Source organism: Perognathus longimembris, chromosome 13 (genome assembly GCF_023159225.1).
Source record: "Perognathus longimembris pacificus isolate PPM17 chromosome 13, ASM2315922v1, whole genome shotgun sequence".
Lineage (NCBI taxonomy): Eukaryota > Metazoa > Chordata > Mammalia > Rodentia > Heteromyidae > Perognathus > Perognathus longimembris.
The window spans coordinates 37,262,476-37,281,578 of record NC_063173.1 but is presented as its reverse complement, the minus strand read 5'-3'; the positions used below and the strand labels follow the sequence as shown (position 1 = coordinate 37,281,578).

The 19,103-nt window shown below is 41.1% G+C and overlaps 1 protein-coding gene across 1 annotated transcript in view; it reads right to left on the bottom strand.

The window, feature by feature from the left end:
• Caprin1 (cell cycle associated protein 1) overlaps positions 1 to 17,929 on the bottom strand; it is a 44,038-nt gene extending 26,109 nt beyond the window's left edge. The window contains exons 1-4 of the mRNA XM_048359507.1: positions 17,771 to 17,929; positions 16,989 to 17,201; positions 2,508 to 2,570; positions 2,035 to 2,121 (exon numbers count right to left, since the gene is read on the bottom strand). Of these exons, the coding sequence (XP_048215464.1) occupies positions 2,035 to 2,121; positions 2,508 to 2,570; positions 16,989 to 17,201 (363 nt within the window). The 5' untranslated portion in view covers positions 17,771 to 17,929. The remainder of the gene's footprint in view (positions 1 to 2,034; positions 2,122 to 2,507; positions 2,571 to 16,988; positions 17,202 to 17,770) is intronic.
• Positions 17,930 to 19,103: the final 1,174 nt, after the last annotated feature.

Genomic DNA, 19,103 nt, shown 5'->3' with positions numbered 1-19,103 from the left:
GTCATATCAAAAGATATTGCGAAAAGCCAATCGTTCTATTGTATCAAGATACAAGGGAGACTGGGAATCTGGCCTAGTGGTAGAGTGCTTGCCTCACATAAATGAAGCCCTGGGTTCAATTCCTTAGCACCACATATATACAAAAAGCCAGGAGTCGAGCTGTGGCTCAAGTGGTAGAGTGCTAGCCTTGAGCAAAAAGGCATGAACAGTGCTCAGGCCCTGAATCCAAGCCCCAGAACTGGCCAAAAAAACCAAAGATACAAGGGGATTAGGAGGTGTGGATCAAACAGCAGAGAATCTGCTTAGCAGGTATGAGTTCAAATGCTAGTAAGTACCTCTCTGAAAAACAAGTACTGAGATACAAAGAACAGTCAAAATGTAGTCTTATCAAGCCCAGTGCTGATGGCTTAGGCATGTAGTCCTAGATACTCAGGAGGCAGAAATGTGAGGATTGTGGTTCAAAGCCAACCTGAGAAGTAAAGTCCATGAGACTCTTATCTTCAATTAACCACCAAAAAGCCAGAAAGTAGAGGTATAGTTCAAGTGGTAGAGTGCTAACCTTGAGTGAAAAAGCCAAGGGAGAATGAAAGGGCAGAGTTTAAGCCGCAAAACTGGCACCAAAAAAGAAAGTCTTTAATATTCCTTAAAATTCCTAATGGCAGGGCTGGGAATATGGCCTAGTGGCAAGAATGCTTGCCTCATATACATGAAGCTCTGGATTCGATTCCTCAGCACCACATATAAAGAAAACAGGCAGAAGTGGTGCTGTGGCTCAAGTGGCAGAGTACTAGCCTTGAGCAAAAAAGAAGCCAGGGACAGTGCTCAGACCCTGAGTCCAAGCCCCAGGACTGGCGCCAAAAAAAAATTAAAAAAATCCTAATGGGCACATGACATTTTAGGATGTTATCATCTTGATGTGAATTATGTAAATTTTTATAATTTGCTGGTTATATACATTTAGTGTTTCTAAAGATTTGCTTAATTTCCATTTTGTCCAAATATAGTATGTGGCCTATTTCAACTGTTTTTCTTTTTAATGATTTTTTTTTTTTTTGCCAGTCCTGGGTCTTGGACTCAGGGCCTGAGCACTATCCCTGGCTTCTTTTTGCTCAAGGCTAGCACTCGGCCACTTGAGCCACAGCGCCACTTCTGGCCATTTTCTGTATATGTGGTGCTGGGGAATCGAACCCAGGGCTTCATGTATACAAAGCAAGCACTCTTGCCACTAGGCCATAGTCCCAGCCCCTCTTTTTAATGATATTAAAGAAAAGTTCATGTAAAATATTTGAGGGCATGTTATTCCGCTCATTATTCTGCTCGTCCCGTGTTATGGGTGTTAGGTCTACTACTGTGATAGTGGCAGAGCCATATCAGACTTCAAGTGTATTTTGCAAACTGTATGAAACTAAAAATTAGGTATAAACCTATTTTTTTTTAAACAAACAAACAAGGATTCCTAATAGAGTAATATGCGTAATGTGCCAACTGTTATAAACACATTTGTTTTGTGAGAGTGAGATAATTGCGGGATGGTCATTAAATGTAAAAGATATGGAAAATACATATATTTGGGCAGCTAACTTTTTATACTGGAGAGATCTTCAGGATAATTACCATAAATGTTTGTCCTATCGCAAACTTTAAAAATCATCTTTCAGGTATGATATCCAACTATATAAAACTGGAAGGCAATCCAATCTTCTCATTGTGTGGAATGTTTATAAGCAGCAACAAAAGGCCTAAAACCTAAGCAAACTAAAGTTTCCACCAACCCTAATTTTAGTATTAAAAAAAAAAATACACAACCCAAGTGCCAGTGGCACACATCCTATAATCCTAGCTGTTCAAGAGACTGAGATAAAAATCAAGGTTCAATGCCAGACCAGGCAGAAAAGTCCATGGCATCCTTACCTGTAACCAATAAAAAGCCATAAATGGAGCTGTAGCTCAAGTAATAGAATGCTAGCCCAGGCTGTTTAAGCCCCGGGACCACATACATATACACATACATACAAAAAACTATCTTTTACTTACATCTTGACTTAATGCCATGAAACTCCTCTGTAATTCTTTTGCAAACTCCAAATTATTTGTAACTTCCTGGTATTTAGATACAGCATCCTAAAATAGAAAAAAATAAACCCAACTTATTACAAACACAAAGAGAACTACAAAATGTTCTTATTGAAAATGATAAACAAAATCTCCAATAAAAATTTAATATCTTAGCCGGGCGCCAGTGGCTCACACCTGTAATCCTAGCTACTCAGGTGGCTGAGATTTGAGGATCGTGGTTCGAAGCCAGCCCAGGCAGGAAAGTCCGTGACACTCTTATCTCCAATTAACCACTAGAACCGGAAGTGGTGCTGTGGGGCTCAAAGTGGAAGAGTGCAAGCCTTGAGCAAAAAGAGCTCAGGGACAGTGCCCAGGCCCTGAGTTCAAGCCCTACAACCAACAAAAAGAAAAAAGGGGGGGGGGGGGAGGAGAAAGAAATTTATTATCTTTACCAGCTGATCTTGATTGAGCCTTTCCCCTTTGTTCATTCGTTCCTGGTAATCATCAAGCTTACCCTATATTTAAAAAAAAAAGAATTATTACATTCCATATTGAAAACATATACCAGTTTACCAATGCTAAAATGAAAAAATTCAAAGCAGTCTTCTATGTCTGTCTTAAATATTGCCTTAAATAATTTTTAGACCTACTCCAGATTAATATTAAACTTAGCAAGTTTAATAGCAAAATAAATTGAAATAGTCTGGCCATTGTTGAATTTTACAAATAATTCTAAGTCAAGGAAACACACTATTCTTTGCGGTAGTTTAGAAAAGGATAAGCAACAGATAGCGCCTACCCACAATGATGAAGATCATATTCAAGTGAGCATATAACCATTTAAAAGAAGTATTAATTTTGTGCCTCCATCCATCCTTCAAAGAGCTCATGTGAATAGATGGTGTATTTTTCCAAATAAACCACAAGTATAATCATCTTTAATGAACCTTAACAATTTATCTTGAATAAGAGATACCTCCAAGCTACATTTTCACAAATAGGCAACTTGGCTTTGTTACTACAAAGGTGAGGGAAAATCTACATTTTTTTCCTAAGATGAAAACCAACAGTTTCCTAGGCTAACAATATTACTGCTCAGGGTTGAGATCTGAGAAACTTCACCTGAAACCAGCCCAGTAGATAAATCCCCAGAGCTCTTTAAAACTGAATGTGTAACTCAAGTGGTAGAATGACAGCTGTGAGAAAAAGGGAACAAGAGACCTTGAACTTAGGTAACACAATAAAGAATTCAGTGACAGTGGTAAGGAAGATTAGGGGATAGAAAGTAAACAAAAAAATCTAAAATAAAAATTATGAATATACATCTTGGGGAGAGTGTGGGGGAGGGTATAGAACTCAGGGGGAATGAAAAAGTATAGCAGTGGTGCTCACTGACCATTGATGAAAGTGACTATCACTCGTCCGTGGAAACAGGAGAAGGACTGGGAGAGAGGGAGGGAACACAGGACACTGTACAAAAGGAAATGTACTCATGACCTGACTCATGTAATTGTAATCCCTCTGTACATCACCTCTATAAGAACACTAAAGTAAATTTAAAAAAGACTCTAATAGTTGTATAGCAATAATAAACTTAAGAAACAAGAGTGAAGAACTCTCAGCATGACGTCTTTTTGATATAAGACTTGTTTTCAACCTATGAGTTGTAATCTCATGTCTTACTGTATCTTATTTTTTATTTCAACAAATGACTGATATAAAAGACATGTTATTTTTTCATACTAAGTCTGAAATCCAGTTTATACATTACAATACCAATACATTCCGTTATAAAAACAGCTCATTCGAGTTGTTCAAGTGTTCAAATATATATTTGAATGAATCAGCATTTGAAGAAACTATCAAATTCCTTGGCCACAAAAAGAAACAAAAGTGAAATACAGGGCTGGGAATATGGCTTAGTGGCAAGAGTGCTTGCCTTGTATACATGAAGTCCTAGGTTCCATTCCCCAGCACCACATATACAGAAAATGTCCAGAAGTGGCGCTGTGGCTCAAGTGGCAGAGATGAAGAACTCAAGGATATGCCATCCCATTGCATTTCTTCAAGATGTAGATGTTCTTGTATAATGAGAAGTAAATATTGACATGTTGGGGAAATTATTTAATTAATTTCATTCAAAGTGAAAGCACAAGAAGCATCTTTAGAAGCACTAAATATTTTGCACAGCTATGTATACTTTGATTAAAAAAATAAATACTAGCCTTGAGCAAAAAAGAAGCCAGGGACAGTGCTCAGACCCTGAGTCCAAGGCCCAGGACTGGCAAAAAAAAAAAAAAAAAAAAAAAAAAAAAGAGTGAAAAACAAAGCTCTAATAAAAAAAATTCAGAGCATCAGAAATGAGGTTAAAGACGACAGTGAGTCTTTATTAAGTCAAATGGTAAATTTTTTTCTTTACACCACAATGTCAACTTGCTAACACCATTCTACCTTAAACTAAAAAATCCACTTTTAATGTAACTAGGAAGTTACGCTAGAAGTATAGAAATCAACAGTCATTAAAACAAGTCGCAAAACATTCCCTTTTACTCTACACTTCAACTCAAATCTTGCCAAGCACTGGTGGCTCAAATCTGTCATCTTAGCTTCTCAGATGGCTGAGATCTGATAATCACACACTTCAAAGCCAGCATGGGCAGGAAAGTCTGAGTCTCTAATCTCCAATTAACTACCAGAAAACCAGAAGTGGCCTGTTGCTGTAGCTCAAGTGGTAAAGCACTAGCCTTGAGCAAAAAAAAAAGCTCAGGGACAGCACTTCAGCCCTGAGTTCAAGCCCCAGGACTGCAACAGACAAAAGACACCTTTAATAATAGAGATTTTCAAAGTCCACACGGTTAATTGGTCATGATTCCTCATGATTCCTTGTACCTAGTGAGTTGAACTACCCAATAGAAGAAATGTAGTATATCAGTGGCACTGTGGCTCAAAGTGGGAAAGCACTAGCTCTGAGCAGAATAAACTCAAGAGACAGTGTCAGGCTTTGCGTTCAAGCTCCATGACTAACCAAATAAAGAAAAAGCAGTACATCAAATAAATGGAGGTTACAAAAATCTATGAAACATTTTTCTAAGCACAGTAATGTTTCATCAGAGCTTTAAACAGGTTCCATAACTATTAGTAATTTCTGCACTATCACAATTTTTCTTTTGTCAGTCATGGGACTTGAACTCAGGCACAGATCCTGGGACACAAACCCTGAGCTCTTTTTCCTCAAGGCTAACCCTCTACTACTTTGAGCCACTTCTGGTTTTCTGGCAGCTAACTGGAGATAAGAGTCTCACGGAATTTATGCTTAGGCTGGATTTGAACCTCCATCCCTCAGATCTCAGCCAACTGAGTAGCTAGGATTATTATAGGCATGAGCCACTGGCATGGATCACAACTTTTTAATATAACTGCTAAGATGTAGTATCACCATATACATATAAGCTGGAAGGACTCTCTATTCATTACATATAGTTAGAGCTCTATATAGCAAAGACTCTGTTGGTCTAAATCTGTCATTCTAAACATGTAGCAGTAGCTAAAGCAGTAGCAGCTGGGAAACATAAAATTTCTCAAGGCACTACTACCGACCTATTCAATCAAAAACCCTGACGTTAGGATCTACTAACTCGTTTTATCAAGCCCTCTAAGTGATTTTATATACACCTAAGGTTGAGAAATATTCATGTAGGTCAAATACCTCCAATTTCCCTAAAATATCAAGTCCAGGAGAACCAGGAAATAAACATCAATGGATTAATCTGATGGACTCACAATGTGATAGATCATAGGGAGGTGATCATGTATGCGTGTGCTTCTATACGTGTGTGTGTGTGTGTGTGTGTGTGTGTATACGCATGTCAGTCCTGGGGCTGAACTCAGGGCATAGGCACTGTCCCTGAGCTTTTTGCTCTTAGTGCTCTGCCACTTGAACCACACAGCTGCATTTCTAGCTTTTTGCTGGTTAATTGGAGAAAAAAGTCAATTCGAATTATGAGTCTCACAGCCTTTCCTGCCCAGGCTGGTGTCAAACAGTAAGCCTCAGATGTCAACCTCCTAAACAGATTATAGGGCTGGGCCACTGGCACCAGCATCTTGTCTCCAACCCCTTCCTGTCTTTTTGGCAGCCACCATGAGGTAAGCAGCTTTACTCCACCCACATGGCTCTCCACCATCATGTTCTGCTTCACCATGCCCAAGAAACAGTGCCAAATGACCCAACTAAAACATATGCCAAATGTATCCCCCACCCCCCTTGTCACAAGGACAGAAAAGTGACTAACACTGAAGAGTTTCTACCTTTCATTATTAACAAGTTGTACTTTGGGGTCTATTTTGTTTTGTTTTTTTCATCCGTGGGTCTTGACTTCAAGTCAAGAGCTGTGCCACTTTGAGGCACAGTTCCACTTCTAGTTTCCTGGCAGTTAATTGGAGATAAGGAGTCTCCGGGACTTTCCTGGCTGGCTTTGAACCATAGATCCTCAAATCTCAGCCTCCTGGGTAGCTAGGATTACAGGTGTGAACCATCAGCACCCAACTAGTACTTTTGCTAAATCTGGGGCTGAGAGATGAAGGTATGGCTCACATGGTAGAGCACCAGCCAGATAGCAAGTTTGAGTCCCAGCTGAAACCCCAGAAGAGGCCTTTATAATTAAAGTCAGTGATAAATATGAAAACTTTGTGCTAGAATCAGAAAGGCTCTTAGGCAAATAGTATTTCTAAAATATAGTGTTCTACTTTTCAAATAAAAGCTTAAAATCTCAGCTCCTAAGTATCCTTAGGTGACAAGGGATGGGATGGGTATTATACTGGTCGAAATATCATCATTTGCTAATCCATTAGAGAGTGGCAGCAAAGACCATCGTAAGTGATTTCATCTCTATTTTCACTTTCTATTCAAATGACTTAAAGACAGTAAGTCCAACTAGAAAATCTGTCCATTTAGGTTTACAACTTACAACATGGGTAAAGTCAATATAGAAAGATGTGCTTGTTACAGTAACAGCTCCATCCAACAAAACCAACAAAAACAAAGGGACAATGATAGAATGATCGATACAAATAGCTTTGTTCTTACATAAGCTAGAACATGGCTGCCTAGCTCACAGTAGTGATAAAGACAAATTGGTTAATAATTATTTATATAGAACTTATGAGTAGTGCACATTTGTTTTCTGGAAAATGGAATTATTTTCCTAGCATAAAATATCTTCATCAGAAAGCCTACCAGATATTAATCTGTTCTTTCCATTTTGAAATATCCATCATGAAATTCAGCTTCAGATTTTTTTAACTATTAAACATACTGAATATTCATTTTTAGCAAGCATCACATGTACAACAGAGAACAATCAGATCATCCATTTCCCAGACTACCAAGTCTTTGAAGAGGCACTATAAAACAAAGGCATGATATAAATGTTAAGACTTCAGAAACTAGAGGTAATACGAAATTACCCAAGTGTGCTATCCAGCCCCACTCTATCTCCAGTTTGTTTTTAAGACATTTAAACTAATCTATCAAGACAGCCAACTCTGCCAGTGAGACACTACTATCAAGCTTAGTTCACTTAACTATATAAACTAAAAGGTAGTAACTTGCAAAAGGTCAAAAAAGTCATAAAGTCCAGAAAAATCACTTGTACCTCACTCAACACCTCTCCTGTCCTTATAGAAGGCTACACTGTATTACAGCTGTTGCTACACTTCATTTCTGCCAGTGTTACTGCCATGTTTCTTCTAATCAGATTATTTTGCTGAATAACAATACATCTAAACAGTCCATTCTTCCCAGAGTTCAAGTTACTTTTTTGTTGATTTATAGTACTGGGGTCTGAACTCAGGGCCTCACAATACAAGCAGTCTACCACTTGAGCCCATGCCCCTGGCCTTTAAGCTTTATTTTTCAGAGATGGTCCTCTTAGCTCCGTTATGGAGACACTGTACTCAGCCTGAAATGGGTTTTGTTTTTTTTAATCAGTACAGTCAAGGTAGATGTCCCTCCTCCGTTTTTCTTCGTTACTGTTATATTAAAAAAAAAAATTCCATAATTAGCTGGGCACTGGTGGCTCACGCCCATAATCCTACCTATTCAGGAGGCTGACATCTGAGGTTCTCAGTTCAAAGCCAGTCTGGGCAGGAAAATCTGTGAGACTCTTATCTCCAATTAAACACCAGAAAACTGGAAGTGGTGCTGTGGTTCAAGTGGTAGAGCGCTAGCCTTGAGCTGAAGAGTTCAGGGACAGTGCCTAGGCTGAGTTCAAGCACTATGACCCGCCACCCCAAAAATTCCATAAATAATTGTTTTGTTTTGTTTTTTGTTGTTTTTTGCCAGTCCTAGGCCTTGGACTCAGGGCCTGAGCACTGTCCCTGGCTTCTTTTTGCTCAAGGCTAGCACTCTGCCACTTGAGTCACAATGCCACTTCTGGCCATTTTCTGTATATATGGTGCTGGGGAATCGAACCCAGGGCTTCATGTATACGAGGCAAGTGCTCTTGCCACTAGGCTATATCCCCAGCCCTCCATAAATAATTGAAAACATTTTAATTATGTATTTAAAAATAGCAAGAGAAATGAGAATCTTTAGAAAAAATTAGTTATCAATGCCTATACCAGAATTTCTTCATCTACAGAAATATCAGTTCTGACTGCCCAAAAAATAGATTACTCCACTTCTTATTCACCTTATACTAATTTTTAAATGAGAATTAGCAGTCAGGAAAATTCATGGATGCAAGCATAAGTCTCAGCAACTCTGAGAACACATATTATAGTCCATAGAAAATCCATATCCTCTATCTTCAAACTGATGGATGCCTGTTTCTGTAGCATTGATCTATGATGCTCCAGGAAGCAAAATATTCAATAGTAGGAGTTGGGCTAAGAGTAAGGGTGGGAATAGGGTAGAACTCACTCTAATATAAACTTAAGAGTTGTCCAACAATGAAATATTTTCATGGAGAAATAAGCTCATTAATATAGTCCCTAAAAAATAGGTTAAAATAGAGGAATGCTAGAATTTTAAACACTAAGAAGTATGAGTTGTTTTTTAAAAAAAACTAAATCAAGGCATCTCATTATAGGATATTTAAGCAAGGTAAGCAAACAAAGTGTAAAATTAAAAACAAAAAAATAAAAATCCTGTTTTAAAAAAAACCTTTGGGGCTGAGAATGTGGCTTAGTGGTAGAGTGCTTGCCTACCATGCATGAAGCCCTGGGTTCCACTCCTCAGTACCACATAAATAAAAAAAGTTGGAAGTGGCGTGGCACTATGGCTCAAGTGGTAGAGTGCTAGCCTTGAGCAAAAGCAGCTCAGGGACAGTGCCCAGGCCCCCCGGACTGGCATAAATAAATAAAGCCCTTACTCTCTGTCCATGCAGGTAAACTGAATGAACAGAACGTGACCATAGTAGGAAAAAGAAAAAGTACTGTCAAAGAGTCCCAATATCACTTACTTTGAATGTGAATCTTCGATTCCTCAGCACCACATATATAGAAAAAGCCAGAAGTGGCGCTGTGCCTCAAGTGGTAGAGTGCTAGCCTTGAGCAAAAAGAAGCCAGGGACAGTGCTCAGGCCCTGAGTTCAAGCCCCAGGACTGACAAAAAAAAAAAAAAGTGAAGCTAGCCAGTCACTGGTGGCTCATGCCTATAATCCCAGCTACTGAGAAGTCTGAAAGCTGAAGATTCCAGTTCAAAACCAGCCCAGGCAGGAAAAGTGCAATTTTTTTTTTTTTTTTTGCAGGCCCCAGGGCTTAAAATCAGGGCCTGGGCATTGTCTGAAGTCTTTTGCTCCAGGCTGGTACTCTACCACTTAATGCACAGAGCCACTTCCAGCTTTTTCTGAATATTTTATTGGAGGTAAGATTCACAAACTTCTGCCATGGCTGGCTTTGAACCACAATCCTCAGATCTCAGCTTCAGTGAGACTCTAATCTCCAATCAACCACCACAAACTGGGAAGTTGTACCAGGGCTCAAAGTGGTAGAACACATGAGCCTTGAGCACAAAGAGGGGAGGGACAGCACCCAGGCCCTGAGTTTAAGTCTCACAATCATCAGGAGAAAAAAAAAATCTAAAGCTAAGGACTAGGGGGTTAGAGATGTAGATCAGTCATGGACCCTCAGCACAAGAGGGGATTTTAAAAATTATCAACAAGGTTAACTTATAAGTTAGGCGCTTTAACCAAGCTACGCTTGAAAATGAGTTCATGTAACTGAATGGTTTATATACTTTCCTTGAAAGTTCCATATCAAGAGATATGAACTAGCAGAACAAAGGCACACATATGCAATACTAGTATTCATGAGGTAGAGGCAGGATGAATCTCAAGTATGAGGCTAGCCTGGGCAGAACGAAAAATAGTGGAGACTGAGTCTCGAATAAATAAGAGATAAATGTGGTGGCACACATCCATAACACCAGCTACTTCAGAAGCAGAAATAGGAAACATTAAGGTTCAGGGAAGCCTGGGCAAAAGGGTGATATCTCCAAAACTCAAACAATAAAATGGATGTGGTAGTTCATGCCTGGAATCCCAGCTATATAAAAGCATGTAATCGCAGCTATGAAAAGTCATAGGTAGGAGGTCTGCAGGATGAGTCCTGGGCAAAAAATGCAATACAAAAAGAAGAGGGATGGGCTGTGAACAGAACTCAAGTAGTGTAGCTCTTATCTAAACAAGTGCAAAACCCCAAGTGCAATCCCCAGTAGTGCCAGAATTAAAAAAAAAAAATAGTTATCTTCTTAAAAGATGTTATTTATTTTTTTGTCTGTTTATGTGTCGGTACTGGGGCTTGAATTCAGGATCTGGGTGCTTTCTCTTAGCTTTTTTGCTCAAGGTTTGTGCTCTACCACTTGAGCCACAGCTCCACTTTTGGTCTTTTGGTAGTTAATTGGAAATACTATCTAGGACTTTCCTGCCCAGGCTGCCTTCATCAACCAATGGATCCTCTTATCTCAGCCTCCCGACTAGCTACAACTAAAGAGTCACCAGTGTTCAGCTTTGTTTCAGTTGTTTCTGAGTAACAGTAATGAGGGGAATAAAACAAAACATCTAATAACTTAAAATTGTTCTAATGAGAATTGATCCTTGTCCTCTTTCCTAAGACTATTGACAAATTTTGCTTATACTACCTAGTTTTTTAAATGCTCTACTGAAGCAGTTATCAGTGGCTCACACCTATTTCCTAGCTACTCAGAAGTCTGTGATCTGAGGATGGCATTTTAGCTAGCCTGAGCAAACAAATCCAGCCTTGAGCAAAAGGGCAAGGCCTTGAATTAAAGCTCTCATTAGATAGATAGATAGATAGATAGATAGATAGATAGATAGATAGATAGATAGATAGATAGGGATAGACAGATATTCTTACTCAGCACTTACAAAATTAACACAGTGGAATGATTTACTAATAGTCTGCTCCTAACAAGTTTATCACTTAGAAAAAGAAGCCTAAGGCAGTCTAAACCAGACTAAAAAAATAGATTACTTTAGCCAACCCTGGTCAAGAAGCACACCTTCTTTCCTCAGGAAGTATGAATTCTGAACTCTATCCAAGAAAACCTGTCTTCCATGTGTATGTATGTATGCATATATATATATAAAAATATACATATATATTCCACCCAATAAAAGCACTGGTACAGCTAGTGGAAGAAAAACAAGATAAACTGAAGCCAAGCAATGTACAGTTCCAAATCCAGCAGAATATCTCCTCTTCTCTCACTCTTCTCCACTGACTGACTACCATCTATTTCCCTGAAGAAAAAGAACCAGTTACTAATAGGACATTCAAGAGTTTGGAATAGCAACACCTGAAGACAGAAAAGTTGTGACACCTGCTATTTTCCTGTACTGATAATGCTTTCCTTGAACTTTGTCTTGTTTACAACATAAAAGCTTGGGCTAGTTTAAACTTTATATAAATTCATTTTACTACCAAGAGTAGGCCCCAATAACACCTCACACACTAGGACTTTCCCTCACTTCTATTTGCAGGACCTCATCACATAGACAACCACGAAAACACAAAGTTCAGCAACATGACATTAAAGAGTATAACAATAAAGAAACAAAAACCTTTCTTCACATGCATTCACTTTTAAAATAGAAAAACTGTAATTAAAAATAAGTACTTGAGGCTGGGGATCAGTGGTTCATACCTGTAATCTTAGCTATTCAGGAGGCTGAGGTCTGAGGATGGCAGATCCAAGCCAGTTCAGGCAGTAAAGTCTCCAATAACTTCCAAAAGAAGCCGGAAGTGGGGCTGTGGCTCAAGTGGTAGAACACTAGCCTTGAGCAAGAAAGCACCCAAGCCCTGAGATGAAGCCCCTCAAAGGGCATAAAAATAGTAATAAGTATTTGAAGCAAAGTTCTTACTTAGCTCTACAGGATAATTAAGCATGGGAAACTGCATAGAAATAACAAAACATTACAAATTCTAATCACCCCCACAAAACATTGCTATAGATCCTGCAAATTCTGACTATTTTATATAAGCCTTTCTATTTGCTCTTCTATAGGATGAATTTGAATAATTCTGAGGTGGCTTTAGGTGTGTTAAAGAAAAATCTTGCTGGACTCTGGTGGCTCACGACTATAATCCTAGCTACTTAGGAGGCTGAGATATAAGGATCATGGTTCAAAGACAGCAGGGTGCAGCTAAGACCTTGAAACTCTAATCTCCAATTAAATACTACAAAACAAAAAAGTGGGGCTGTTTCAAAGTGGCAGAACTAGTCTTGAGCAAGAGTTCAGGAACAGTACCCAGACCCAGAGTTCAAGCCAAAGGAGAAGGAAAAAAAAAAAATTCTATAACAGTATGATAAAACTGAAGTCATGAGAAATTTGCTATAAGTTTAATCTTTGTTAAATAAAAATACTTATTAACTTTGAAAGATGAAATAACCTTCATCTAGCACACTAACTGAAGACATTCATTTAAAATTATGACAAATTGTACACTTAACCTGTAAATCACACAAAACTCATTCAAATATCTGCTACACAGGAATTACCCTAACATAAAATACTTAGGCTAGGTTGTAATATAATTCTCACTCTCGGCAATGCTTAGATTCTACTCTCTTCCCAGAAAAAAATGACACATATTACATGAGAAAATTCAGTTTCACTGAATTTTCACTCCATGTTTTACACACAAACTTACAACCTCCTTTTTTCCCTGTGGCAAGGTGAATGCAAAACAAAGATCCTTACCCTCTGCATTGCAGAGGAACAGAGCAATGGAGAAGCTAACACATTACAATCCCTAAATGTGAAGAAAAACCACAGATGTCGGCCAAGAAAATTTTTACCTATAAAATGGTTATGACTGGGTTTATTTCATAGCCTCAAAATAAATTGCATACAACAGTTGCATCAAAAAATTCTGAGCACACTGCAGTGCTCCAGAAAAAAATGTCCTCACTCACAAGCCATGTTGTTTTAAATATTAACTGCAAAGATATAAAAAAGATTAAAGTCTTCGTGAAATTGTACAAAAATAGTAGTTTTAGGCTATCACTTTGGGTTATCCATTGATTATAAACCCATTAAGCTATTTCAAATTCTTTAACAAAAAAGGCAAGAGAACACTAATGTTTCATCTACCAAAGTCACTAGACTATTTGTGTTTGCAAAGAGTATAGCCATTTAAAATGTCATCTATTAAAGCCTCTTTTAGTCTAAATCTAAACTAACTCCATCTTGCAATATCAAATGAGCTCCTGCCTAAAATTAAGAATTGGTTTTGTAACATCTTATATATAGCCTAAGGCCCAATTGTGTAGAGAACTGATAAGAAAACTAGGTAGTATATCACTTAATTCCTAGGTACTTGTTTAAAAAGTTTTCTAAAGGAGATTTTACATTTGATTTTCCTTAGACTTGCTCTATTTCCTCCATTTGCTAAACATTTACTAACCCAAATTTCAAAAACCACCAAGCCACTTAGCTGCATTATTTAACAATCTTTTTTCACTCAAGTTAAACATGTATTTTCAGTGAACTGTTTGAACTAGTGGTTCAAACTACTTGAAAATAAGTAACATTGTTTTTTAAATGAAACACTATTGTTTCAAATGTTACAAAAACTGTATTACTTATAACTTTTGTCAAAATAGTTAATTTTTAAATCCAGAGAGAATTATTATTTTGATGCAGAAAGTTCAAATGTTAACAGTTCAAATGTAAGTTGCTGGGCTGACTGAAGGAAAAAGAAATGCAGTTTTCAAAAATTACTTTTCAGGCACCTGTGGCTCACTCCTGAAATCCTAGTACTTAGGAGCTGAGATCTGAAGATCAAAACTGAAACCTGGCCCAAGCAATTCCAAGCAATCTTATCTCCAACTGACTCACATCTCCAGTTAACTACCAAGAAACCGGAAGTGGAGCTAGCAGTGACTCAAGTGACCCAGAGGGCTAACCATCAGGAAAAAAGCTCAAGGACAGTGCCCAGACCCTTAGTTCAAGCCCCCGCCCCCCCCCAAAATAATAAAAATTTACTTTTATTCCATTAGGATTTATAAAGCCTAATTCAAAACTGATTTGTAAAGCAAATCCTATCTTAGGTACATTGCAAAGGCTAACTCCTATTGAAAAATGTTATTAAATCCTCTCATAAAGAAAATCTATTGAATAAAATTATAAACCAATTTAACCTAAGTTGTGGAGAATACAAATGCGTCTGAGTTTCTCAAAAATAAAATGTTTTAACAGTAATGATGCCTCCTCAGTATTGGCAATTCAACTGTTTAACAAGTACAGAACAGTCTGTGGCTTATCAAAAACTTCAACTAACCATAGCTTGACCTTGTCATTTAATAGCAAAACACTGACAGAAAACATGACACCTAAGTATATTTGTAAATTTTGTGCAGTTAACTGTGCATCATTACAATGCAATCTTTCAGTATTTACTAACCAAGCCAATAATAATGATTGCATTACACTCTATAATTTAGGAAGGGATGTTAACACACACCTATACACAAGTGATGAGCCATTATTCAGAGCTTACTGGGAGCTTATAAACTAAGGTTTGGGTTTTGTTTTTTTTCCAAATACACTTTAACACTAGAATCTGTCACCTCACAAATACATTGGCTATTCATCAACACCTGACTTTATATAATTGCCTTTGGAGAATTTTCTGTCCCTACCTAATATGTCCATACTTAAAACTAGTATGTTGATTCCTATTCCACAAGAACAGATTTCCTAGAAATTCAAAAGAGCAATCCATTCAAACATCAGCCAGGCTCACAGTATTGTTTACTTCATTAAGATATTCTTTAAAAGACACTCAAATTGTCAGAGTGACCAAAAAACTAAAATCACTTGACAAATCAGGAGATAGAGGTCTTATGATATTCTTATCCTAGGCCATATTTGGATATTTCCACTGCTTTGTTACAATACACCTATCATCCCACTTACTAATAAAGCACACCTGTATATCAAAATAAAGGACCTCTTAAAAAAGCTAAGTCTCAAGTGACTGCATTTCTCAAATTCATAAAGTCCAGGAAATTAAAGCAAAACTTCCAACTTTTAATACGGAGACAGAAAAGTGTCCAAGTAAATGTTAGGTTTGAAAACAACCAAAAATGTAAAAGCGGTCAATAAATAAGCAATTATGACTAAGGCCTACAGAAAACCAGTTCTTTCCAATGTATTTCCCATAACCCAAATTTTAGCCAAAAAAAAAAATTACTATCAACACTTCAGTAATACTATGAGGTAGGTGGCTAGCCATTTAGAATGTTCTCTTCACAAATTAAGATATTTTTAAAATACGGTGTGCTAGAGACAAGCAAGCAGAAGTTGTCAAAGGAAAACTGTGTTTCACTTTTTAAGGTAAAGGACAAAGTGGAATAGTCACAATAGTAATGACTGCCTGAATGTTGGACCCATTTGTTTTTCCCTTTCCACTGCTACAGTACCCAAGGCTGGATCACTCTGCCTTTTCTCTCCATGCATGCCCCTCTAAACAGACTTGGTACACTGTCCTGCTCTGAAAACATAAAAAAGGCAGCTCTCTCAATGTGTGACCACCGAGTAAGCTAAATATTAAATGAAAAAATGAGGGTGTGGCTCGACTTTGAGGAGGGGAACGGGAGGCCGGCCGGGTGGCTTGCCTGGTCTCTGCCCTCCCCCTCTGCCTTCGCTTTGTGCTCACAATGCAGCTCCTGTACAGCGCTTCCCTCTCCTCGCAGCCGCCGCCATGTTAGACTCAGTCTCCATGTGCCGAGACCTAGCGACCGTCTCCAGTCTACCCAGGACCCATCACCCGACCAAAGGCAACCCCTGGAGACCTCCAGACACTTTTACAGTGCCACGGAGTGGAGGTGGGGGAGAGGTCGCTGATGAAGACCACCATCTCGTTACTGGGCTGGGCCTAAGCAGCCCGGGGGGCACCCAGACAATTGAAACAAAGAAGGAAACGTAGGAGCCCACCCGAAGGGGGGAGGGAAGGGCAGAAGAGCGGAGACCACGCAAAATGGGATTCCCACCCGGGTACGAGGAGCCGCAGGCACGGTAGCGGAGCGCACAGGCGCCGCGGCTAGAGGACTCAGACTTGAGTCCAACTCCACGAGGCCGGTCGGCTATGCCCCGAGTGTCGGACACCCAGGATCGCCCCCATTTCTTCCACGTCTGACCCGACAGGAGGCGACGGGCCCCCAACCTCGGGATCCCACTCCGTAGGTCAAGGCCAGACCCGCCCGGGACGCCAGTTAAACGAGGCCTGGGGGCAGCGTGTCCGGATCAGGTGACAGGCACCACCCCGAGGCGCCCGTTTTCCGGGTACTAGGTTCCGTCGGTCGCCGACAGGCTGGTGGGGGAACTGGGGGAGGGGGGCGTTTTGGGACCTAGCGAAGCGCTTGCGATGGGAGAAGCGAAGCCCTCCCTCTCCCGCCATTCCTGGCACCTTTTTCTTCTCCAGGTTTCGAAGTTTCTTGTCGATCACCCCCAGAATCTGCTTCATGGCCTCGGTCTGGACGGCGCCGGTCCCGGTGGCGGGGTGTTGAGAAGCTGGCCCAGCGGCCCCGGCCCCCGCCTCGTTCCCGGAGGAACCCGACGCCGGCGGTGGTGGTCCCGACGATTTGCTGCCGCTTCCGCTGTGGCTGGTGGCCGAAGGCATCTTTAGATCGAAGAGGAGAGGAGAGGGAGGGAGAAAGAGAAGAAAAGCGGGAGGAAGAACAAGAGCGAAGGAGTCAAGGGACGGACGGACGGGGCGAGACGCGGGACAAAACGCGCAGCGGGCGGCGGGAGCCTGCGCGAGCGGTGGGGGAAGGGGCGGCGCGCGCCGCCGGCAGGAAGAGAGCACGGGAGCGCGCGCGACCCGCCAGCGGGGCGCCCGGCAGCGCCGCCCCGCCCCTCTCCCCTCCCCCGCGCGGCCGCGGGCCCGAGCCCGCCCACCCCGGGGGGACCCGGGCTCGCGACGGGGGCGGGGCACCCAGGCCGGGCAGCCAACGGCCAAGGCAACGGTCTCCACCCGGGGGGCGGGGAGGGTGGGGGGTCAGGATGAGACCGGTGACTCTCAGAGGAAGGTCGGGAGGGAGGTCCGAGCCAGGGGTGGAGAAGAACCTGGGAACAGCCAGGGGTGCGGGATTGGAGAGCAATTGGGACCAGGCGCTCCCGAGGTAGAGGACACTTCGTGCACGGCGGCCCTCTTCCCTTTGCAGCGCCTCAGTGCGGGATGGCGCTCACCGTGCGCGCGCGTAGCCGCTGGAAGGTCCCGGGGGAGCAGCTGGAGGGACGAGAATGGTGTCGCGTTCCGGGCAGTGTCGTGCGCTCCGCGGACGCCAGCCACTTCACCCGGTCCCGCTGCAACGAGCCGCTCCTAAAGAGACCACAGCCGGCGCGGGATGGACTCAACCACTCAGCCCTCTAGAGCGCAGGGGGCGGGAACAGCGGAGAGCTGCGGGGGGGGCTTCGGGCCGTTGGGGCTGCCCGATGCGAACGCCTGTCTGGAAGCGCCTCTCAACTAGCCTCCTCACCGGGCCTAAGGGACGTGCGCCGAGAGACAGCTGCTCATCACCTGGTCCCAACTGGCCTCCCGACGGCTTGGAAACCCGTGTCTTGAGGTTTTAGCGAAATCGGATCTGGGGTCCTTCAGGCGAAGTTGCTTGACATCCAAACGGGGACAATAGGAGTCAGCGCCTGGCTCTGGAGCTGGCGACTGCTCCGCGTCGAGTCCTTATTTGGTGGGAGGGGAGGGGGAAGGTCAAAGGTTTCTGCAAGTAAGGGGTACTTGGAGTGGGTGGTGCAGTTCCGGCTTCTACAATTTATTTTGCCAGCATTGCTAGCAGCCCGACCCCCGCCAAAGAAGGTCGGGATAAAACGACAACTCATGCACAAAACAACCACCCACTAACCTAGGCATTCTCCTAGAATGTGTCCGGAATGAGCATGTTTAGTGTCTTTTGAACTCTTAAAATTCAACGTTAAAAAAATCACCTTCAGCTACCCTGACATGACATATACCTAGTAGGGCTAAGTTATTGAGTTATTAAGCACTTACTCTAACTTTGTTTTGTGTTTACCTAAAACTTGAAACTGAATGTTGAATAAAAGACATTTATTCTAAGAATTTTTATGCCAGGCTTTGGGTGGGGTGGTTGTGGACAGCACGCCGAAAATGAAGCAAGTGCTGGAGATAAATTGATTTAAAAGAATTTAACCAGTGGAAAATTCAGCAACATAATATTGTATTGCAACAGTAAATGGCCAATTTATATTTTAATTCCATGAAAAGAAGGGTATAAACGTGTTCTACCAAACCCACTTTTCCTTGGAGAATAAAATGAGTAGTACTGTCTGGCAACAGTGCATCCTGAGGGAGCTTGGAGAAACAACAGTAAGCAGCCTCTTGGCCTTGAGATATTCCAGTTAGCTGTAAAGTGTCTTACCCATTCATTCAAGTATTTATTGAACACCTTACTGCATATTGCTAAAAATACTTCAGTGCTAGGGATTCTGAACAAAACAAAATTTGTTTTCATGAAATCAAGTAGGGAGGAGAAAAAGTCATATCAGATAA